Source organism: Gavialis gangeticus, unplaced genomic scaffold (genome assembly GCF_001723915.1).
Source record: "Gavialis gangeticus isolate Ggan-Ray unplaced genomic scaffold, GavGan_comp1, whole genome shotgun sequence".
Classification (NCBI taxonomy): Eukaryota; Metazoa; Chordata; order Crocodylia; family Gavialidae; genus Gavialis; species Gavialis gangeticus.
In genome coordinates, this window is record NW_017729002.1 from 16,397,950 (window position 1) to 16,407,167 (window position 9,218).

Genomic DNA, 9,218 nt, shown 5'->3' on the forward strand with positions numbered 1-9,218 from the left:
CCAGGTACAGCAAGATCACAAGCTCAAACTTAGGAATTTCAAACTGGATTGACAGACTAAAAGAAAACAATCTTTTAGACTGGCACAACAGAAGCTGCAGCAGTGCAAATATCCCCTTCATAACTCTGCCCCGTGCCTCTCCCTCATAATGACTCTCTGGGTCATCTCCCATCAATACTTTCTTTTGTTTCAGCCTGACAATGATGGTAGAGCAGGGGTTTTCAACCTTTTTTGGTTGGTGTACCCCCAGCAGCTGGTCAAAAAGCAGGGAGTCCCCCAGCCAGTCAATGAGCGGGAAGGCAGGCAGAGAGGTCCCCTGCATGCAGCAATGAAACCAGCAGCAAAACCAGAAGTGCCACCGGTGAAACTGGAAGTGCCCCCATTTCTCCACATCACTGTCACGCACCCCCTGAGGCCTTCCCAAGTACCCCCAGGGGTATGCCCACCCTTGGTTGACATCCCCTGTAGTAGAGAATTGGTACCAACTTTAAGGTGGGACTGGGGATGGGAAATACACTCTCCACTAGGGAATATACAGGAAAAATACAGCTCATTTCTCATTAGCTGAGCCTAGGCCACTGGTACTGCTGGCTGGCTGCTTAAAATTGGTAACCAAAGGTGACAAGGCCCTACATACAATGAGCCACCACCAAATAATCAGGTGGAATGTGCATGCAAGATGGGAAACATGGGCAGGACTGGTCCTGGGAACAAATGCAGCATTATTAGTAATATAAAAGTTGAATGCTGTGTCATTCCAAGGACACTGCCAGTATCCAAAGAAACCAATCGTAGCTCGTCTCTCCCTTCAATGTTAAACCCTCCAATGGACTGTTCAAAAGCACTTTACACAGGCCTCTCTCTCCTGTCATTGAAGTTAAGGCAAAAGCTCACTGATCCCCTGGGAGCACAAACACATGATCTAAATTCTGCTCTACCTGGTCATGATAGTTAGCAGGTAAAGAGTTTATTTCACTTTACAAGCATCCATTTCAACAGCATCAGGATGCAGACATGCTAACTAATACCCTAATTTTCTAAGATTAAGGAATTTGCTGAAGTCAGAATGAGGTCAACAGCAGAACTTGGATTAAAATCCAGGAGTCCACAGCTTCCAACTCTGTGCTCACACCAGTGAGTGCCTCTCCGTACTCCAGTGAAGTGTGGAAAATGTACTGCATGTTCATCTGTATATCAATGCTGCTAACTACAGATCTTGCTCATGTTTAACAAAGAAACTTTGGTCAGACAGGTGAGACTGGTGGTATGTTCTCACTTCCAGTATCAATAAAATTTCTGCTATTAAGGACAACATTTGTCTTGTATTAAGCCAACTGTAAGAGACTGAATCTGATGAGAAATGGTGTGCCTTTTTAGCATTAGCCCCTTAAAAGAGTCAAGTAATTATGAGCAGATTATACCTCCCACTGTTCTGGTGCCGATTATAATTATTCACTGGTAGTTCCCAATAACATTTTTATGTCCCATCAGGAACAACTGGAGAGAAATGAGAGGGATTTCTTGCTTCCTAGGTGGCTGAAACTTACTTAGAAGAGTAGCAGCCCCTGGACCTGGTCTGCAGCTGCCTTTACTAACAGCAACCCACCTCTTCACCCTCTCATAGCTTCTTCCACTGCAGAGAGCTGATCATCAACAAGCTACTCTGTTCTTAGCATGACTGACACAGCTTAGCTGCTGCTATGCCAAGCAGCCATTGACTTTGCTGGGTCCCCAACTCACCCTTGAAGCTCCTTGTACTGCTCCAGATCCACCTCTGGATCTAGCTGAAAGCATGCGACTCTGCCTCATCATTTCTGGGAGAAATCCAGGAATAAAGGGGTTAAATCCTGGATGGCCAAGGCTGATTTACAGCATCTCTCTCCATGTCATCCATCCAGATGATTATAATCAGGCGGCATGCTTTACAACCAGTTTCTAAAGAGGAATTCTCTGGAAGCTGTTCCTGTTGGCAGTGCAACAGAGCTAAGTTCTATCCAACTGAAAGACTGGCACTGTGGAAAGCGACAGAGCATTTATGCCTCAAGTCCAACAACCCAAAATAATGCTGTGTATGTATTTAACTAGCATAAGGTACCTGGGGCTGGATGTCAAAAGAAAGCCTGCCACTAAAGGGAGGTGCACGGAGGAAAAGAGGATGCTATGCATGAGGTCAGTGTGTTGCAGGAACAAGAAGCCATCAAGGGTTTTTTCAGGATGTAATGTGCATGGGTGCAGAGACAATTTTTTGCAGCATGTCCTATCGCACAGAGAGGATAGGCTATGACTTCAAGGAATGGCAGGAGAATATCAACTAGCATTAGTTGATATTAAAAGTTTGATTTAAAAAGCACTATATAATATCAGTAGAGCACATGTTAAATGAATAAAAAGCTTGCCAAATGATTGATCTCAAAAAGCAGTTGCAAAGGAGAGAAATCATTGACATTTCTACAAAGACCAGTAAGTTTTCTGATACTACTTCCTTACCACAGAAGATTTTGAACATATAAACAATACCACTGATGCAGGTGGCACAAAGCCTGGCACAATAACAAAAAATGGAGAACAGAGCAGTCACCCAAAGCTACCTGAATTTCTTGGTAAGCTAGGCAAGTTCTAACCTTGCTGAGTAAATATTTTAGTTTTACTACCACTAAAAAGCAAAGTTATATATCTAAAAATAAGGAATGTAAGTCATACCTATAGAATGCAGGAAAAACATTCAGGAAAGCAGTGACATGAAAAAGAATTTAGGGCTCATTGTGGACCAACAATTCAACATAAGCTTTCAGTGCACTGCTGGGGTATAAAGAGCTTTTGTAACCCTTGGCTGTATTAACCTGGGATCAAGGGAATGATCTTATTTTCATACACGGAACTAGTGAGACTGATATTGGAATGCTGCAATCAGTTCTGGTGTCTACATTTTAAAAGGATGTTGAAAGACTGGGGTGTCCCCTCAGGGACTTTAACACTTAAAATACTAAAATCATGAACTAAGAGGTGACTTGATTATGGCGCATAAGCACCAGAACAAGGAGAAAAATAGTGGGGGGAAATAAAGAGCTCTCTAATGTAGCAGAGAAAGACGCAACAAGAACCAACCCTGCATGGGAAAGCTAGAGAAATCAAACTAAAATAAGGGACTATTTTTTAAACCACAGGGGAATTAATCACTGGAATAAGCTACCAAGGAAAAAATGGTGGATTCATCATCTCTTGATGGCTTCAAATCCAAAGTAGGTACTATTGGGGAAGACAGGCTTCCAGCACACACAAGGGCACAATTACATTAGTAAAGGAGTAAAACAAGTTTATGCAGGGGTGCCTTGAATCTACCTCAGTGGTCACCAACCAGTTGATCGGGGATCAACAGCTAGATCCGGGCACCTCTTGCAGTTGATAGAGGGCTGGGAGGTGTTGAGCATGCACCTGCGTGCACGCGCACCCCCCTCCCTCATCCCAGCAGGTCAGTCAGTGGGGGAGGGAGGAGGAGGGGGCCTAATCAAGGCCCCTGTGGTCAGGGACCAAATGCAGCAGCAGTCTGGTAGTGGGGCCACAGCTCAGCAGGTGGTGGGAGGATTGAGCCTGGGCAACTTGTCCAGGGGAGGGGAGTGGGGTGGACCCAAGTGGAGGCCCCAGGGGGCATGCGCCCCCACATCTGTGCCTGGCGGATGCAGCTGCCACTGTGGGCTGGGCTTTGCACCCCGAGCCCCGCTGCAGCTTCCCAGGGAGGGGCCCAATGCCACATGCATCCAGCCTCTCCCAGGCCAGCTGTAGTGGGGTCCAGGCGCAAAGCCCAGCCTCCGGCAGAAGCTGCCTCCACCATGCGCAGAGTGGGGGCATGTGCCCCCCCCAAACATGGGGTAGTGCGGGCAGCTGCAGCAGCGGTCAGGGAGGGAGTTGTGGCTGGAGCAGGGGTAGGCCTTGCACAGCCAGGGTGGAGCCAGGACGCAGCCGTGAGCAGCTCGTCCTGGGGGGGCACTCACCACAAAAGAGCATGGGAGGCGTGTGCCCCCAGAATTGCACAAGGCAGGCCAACGCAGCCTGAGGCTACTGGCTCGGGCCATATTGTTCCCAGCGGAGGATACAGCTGTGCTCCACTCAGGCCGGGCGGTGCTACAACATCACTGCTGGGCCCAACCTCAGTGCAGCTGCAGCCTCCACCAGGATCAGGCCAGTGCCACCTCCCAGCCCCAGCCCTCCCCACCAGGGCACAGGGGCCATATGCCCCAGATCTGTGCAGGGGAGGGCAGGCTGATCTTGACAGAGGCTGCAGCCACAGTGAGATCAGGCCTGGTAGCGGTGTCACTGGGAGGGGGCTGAGGGGGCTACAGACAATTTTTGGGTGGCTGGAGCTCCCCATAGCCCAGCTCCCAGCACTGCCACATCCTCCGCCGGGAACAGCCCAGCCCCAGCCAGCACCTGCAGCCTGTCCTGCCCCACCCCGTGCAATTCCAGGGGCATATGCCCCAACTCCCGTGCCTTCCCAGGGTAAGTGCCCCCTCTCGGCCACCTGGACAAGCCACTTATGGCTCCGTCCCACCCCAGCTGTACAAGGCCTGTCCCCTGCTCCAGCTCTACTCCCTCCCTCACTGACATGGGACATAGAGGGAGAAAAAATTATTTGGGGGCATGCCTCCCCAGCAGGTAAGTCTATCTCCACCTCCACCCTCCCCCTAACTTACCTGCTGGGCAGGGTGGAGGGGGGTGGTGGCGTCACTGGCACAGGGTAGATCTTGAGTTCCTTTTAAATTCCAAAAGTGATCTCCGACTTAAAAAGGTTGGAGACCACTGCTCTACATCATACAGGAGTCCAGATTATATAATCTAACAGTCTCATTTAGCCTGGGTATCTACAAATTCATGCACTTTACTCCATGCTCAAAATCTCAATAAAGCAGTGCTACAGTGAGAGCTATACAAGGAGTTCTGCTTGCACAGACAGAAAGAAAGGATAGGACACTTTGGCCTATGTGTCAAATCCAATGAGGAAAGAAATGGCCCTGCTGTTCCCAGTTATGTCAGTTTAGTGTTTTCAAGGATCAGGTTAATCACTCCAGACACATTCTTAAAACCCTGGAAGACTACTGCCTGCCTCCTTCAGTGCACTGCTGTTCAGTTTTCTTACCCCAGTAACTCATGCAAGTCCAAAGAAACCATCATATGGCAATATAACCTCACAGTGAGGTGGCCTCTTTCTATGCAGCATGCACTGCCTAGACTCAATCTCCCTTCCAAGAACTGATAGTTCCTTCCAGATTAGGAGCTACTAAGCTATATTAGTCTCCTCAGAACTTCTAACATATTCTTAACATGGAGAGGATAATTCTTCCTCAGTCATCTGACTCTCAGAACTTTGCCTGTAGAATTCAATTTGCTCACAGCTGTTCTGTTTGCTGTGATGATTTCAGCCTCACAAGCCAGCAATTTCCTGCCAAGACCTCCAAATAGTTCAGAGACAACAGTCAGACTGAAGCAAGGGCTAGGAGGCCATCTTACTTTGACACACTGACCAGGACAGACTGCATCTTCCCCTCTGAAATTAATGTTAGAAATCAGAAGCCGTTGCAAGTCCACAGAGCTGAACAATTTCATGCATAAATGCGTGTGGCCAACCATGAAAACAATTTAGGGTTTGGCATGCTCGGAACATTATCCACAGGTTCTGGGAGGGCAGGGAGCCAGAGTAGAAGTCTCCTCACATCTATCCACAGAGCTCTGAACTGGAATCTAGAGAGCTTCCCTCACCATCTGTAAGGTAAGTTGCAAGCTTCTAGGTAATGACAGGAACCAGAGAAAAAAGTCAAATGGCTAACTACATTTTTAAAAACAGACCCAATTTACACTTAACTCAGCCTCATTTTACCAGAAAGGGAGCTAAGAGAGGAAGAAAATCTCTAGCTAACTAAGAACAGAGGCTGTTCTTTTGAAATCTGCAAGTGTAAACAGCAATTACAAATTAACCACACTGGAGAGACCAGGGAGTGGCTTTCACAAATATAGAGAGAAGGGTCAAACCTCTAGCTGGGAAAGGCAGCAGAATGCAAAGTGACAATCTTCTTGTGAAACAGCCATTAATCTGTCACTCAGACCCATCTCAAGATGCACCCCAGGGAATTATGTGCAGAAAAATTCAAAATTATGCATAGACAAATTCAATATTATACAAAATTACTTACCTTTTTCACTAATAAAACTTAATATAACACTATTTGAACCTTCTCTAGAAATACAAAATTGCATGCTATCAGGCCAGGCTTCCTCTTTGCCTCCACATGTGACTTCCCGCTGGAAGCCCTATGTGGAAGCATGGAGCCAGCTGGCGCAACCCAATGTTGCACAGCTCTCAGACATCCAGAAACCCCACACCTACCCCCATCCTGCAGGCAGGAGTTCCCCTCCCCACTTATCAGATGTCCAGTTGTGTGCCACCGCTCTCAGTGCCTCCACACGGGGCTCCCAGCTGGAGCACTGGGAGCCCCACAGTGGTGCAGGGAGGCACACAGCCTGCTGGAGTTAAATTATGGAAAATTATGTGATTATGCATGGTCATGCCTTTTATGCACAAAATTGCTCAGGTGCATAATTCCCCAGGGTGTATCAAGATCAATGCCAACAGCAGTCTGGAACTAACCCAGGCCCTGTAACACAGGTGCTATACAGGAGAACAAGTCCAGACAACTGATGGAGGTGGTAGCACTATGCAGGCTCACTGTGGTACATGCCTAGACTCCCCTAAGCACTTACACCACACTTAGAAGTGATCCCATCTCCCAACTCCTTTGGAAGACAGGTTAATTTAATTAATTTCTCTTATTGTAGAAAGGATGAAAGTCAGAGAGAAAAATCACTCATCTAAAGTCACATAGCAAGTGAAAGATAAGAGCCAGAAGCTAGAAGTTAAACTCCTGTGTTCCCAGCAAGACTTTTCCCCAAATGTGGGGCTCTAGCCCTCTTTAGTGTCTGAGATGGGACATTGGTATTATGCTTACCAGAGAAGTAGGGAATGTTGGTTACAAAATAAGATCTGGCTGCAGAGGAAACAGAAGGATTTTTTTCTAGTGAAGCAGACACATACTTTGGCTAGAAAAGCCAAGAGATCTTCAAAACATGGAAATTTACTGAGATTTTTTAAGCAAACAGGTGCTACTTCCCTCTTTCTGGTTCCCTAGTTTTGAGACTGTCATTACAGTTTTGGACAGCTGAAATAAGGCTGATCACCTCTGCCTGCTTTTAATTCTTTTTACTCACTCTTTATTAAGGCAACCAAATCTTCTTCACCATATGCCAAATTGGACATTTGACAGGAGTCTAAGTACTGCCCCCAGTTTCTGTAAAATGAAGAGGGCTACACAGAGACACCAGGATCTATGCAGGAGTTGGGCTAGATGAAGACTGTTCAACTGGCATCCTGCAGTTTAAACTGCAGCCCCCAGACTCCCTTCCAGGTGCTGCTTCCCTCATCTCTTCAGCTACTTTGGGCAGGGCCTCCAGGTTCCCTCTCCATCCTCTGACTTGTGCTTCCTGTCCCCACCCTTGGGGGCAGGACCACAAACCCTGGGAGCATGAGGCTCTGGGATCTATGTAGCCCAGCCCTGCACAGGAGCCTACAAAGTGGCAGGAGCTTGAGGTGGCTCACACAATAGGGGCACAGGGCCATGGTAAGATTGCACAGCAGGGGAAACACAGTTGGACAGCCCAACTGTGCAATTCTACGAAAATGCTATATATGGAGATAGCTTACAGACTGCTCAGACCAAGAACAAGCACTACACATTGGGACCTGGTCTCCCCAAAGCACCATATCTTTGTATTAAGCAAGAACAGCCATAGGCTTAATTGTTAGTCACACCACAACAACATTTAACCCAAAGACCAAATCTTGACTTTTGTTGCTTTATATCACGGTGACATATTATGAGATTTAATATCTAGTCTACCCCCTCCATGTACAGGGTGCAGTCACCTGAATGTATGATATTACACTGTACTTCAGCCAGTAAGAAAAAACTGAGGCAGTTTTATTTGAAATTAGTCAGTTCTCTTTGCCTGGGACTTGCACCAAAATCAATTTGTTTCTAGCTTTCCAAGCATACAGCTCAGAAAGGAATCTGTCTGTAGCTTTAATATGACTAATATTTTCCATTTGTGCTAACAGTCCTGAGTAACACTCAAACACCACAGTTTCCTACACTGAGCTTTTTGCTCTACTCACCCTTTAGAAACATCAGCCTCCCTGGTGCTGTTTAAAAATGCTGACTGCTCAAATGAAGTGAATAATCAGATACAAAAAATGCAATTACTAATTAACACTGAACCTCTGGCATGGACTTGAGAGCAACACTGGAGTAATAGCTTGCTATTTGGCCTTCTCCTCTATGCACTACCAAATGCATGGTTTGGCTCTGGATGCCCCAGCCTTTGTAATCAATATAAGTAAGATTTAAATGAGTAAAGATACCTCACAAGACGAAGCGAGTCTTTGCGGATGTTCACCAAACTTCTCAGGGTCTTCACAGGTTCATGTGGTGCTGGGGTTACATAAGGAAACTAGAAAAAAAAAGACACAGGGCTTTGTTAATACACCAGCTTAGTGTATTAGATTTATAATGAAATACAATCTACCCTACACAAAAAGTGTCCAAACAGCCTCAAAATACTCTTCTTTCTTCATTTAACCAAACTACAATTGGCACTAACCAGCAAATCTGCTAGAGGTATTAGTAGACAGACTACCTGAATAGGCAATGGAGACTGACCACTCCTCTTCAGCTCAGCAAAGCAGCCTAAGTACACTGGCAAAGCACGGTGGAGAGTTTGCCCTGGATCTTGCCATTTTATTCTCAGGAACAGACAACTTAGTTCCCATGGCATCACTGCAGCCCTTTATACCAGAATTAGTTACCCCTGTATTAAAGAACTGAAAGCCTGAGGACTGGAAGAGGGCCAACACTGTGCCCATCTTTAAGAAGGGGAAGAGGGAGGATCCAAACAACTATAGGCCAGATCAGACTAACCTCTGTCCCAGGGAAAATCCTGGAAAAGACTGGCACCAATGTAAGGAAAATTAATGGTATTGGCAATTGGCTTTTTTTGGCTGATAATGTCACCGATAAATGCCCCCCATGCATTGCGCTGCAGCTGCAGCGCAACACACAATCGACCAGAAGCACAGCCCAGCAGCATCTGGCTGGTAGTCTGCTGTGGGGGAAGGG

The 9,218-nt window shown here is 46.7% G+C and overlaps 1 protein-coding gene across 8 annotated transcripts in view; it reads right to left on the minus strand.

The window, feature by feature from the left end:
• MGRN1 (mahogunin ring finger 1) overlaps window positions 1-9,218 on the minus strand; it is a 213,561-nt gene that overhangs the window by 142,345 nt on the left and 61,998 nt on the right. For all 8 annotated transcript variants that reach the window (XM_019507531.1, XM_019507529.1, XM_019507530.1 and 5 more), the window contains exon 3: window positions 8,465-8,553. In XM_019507531.1, coding sequence (XP_019363076.1) covers window positions 8,465-8,553 — 89 coding nt within the window. The remainder of the gene's footprint in view (window positions 1-8,464; window positions 8,554-9,218) is intronic.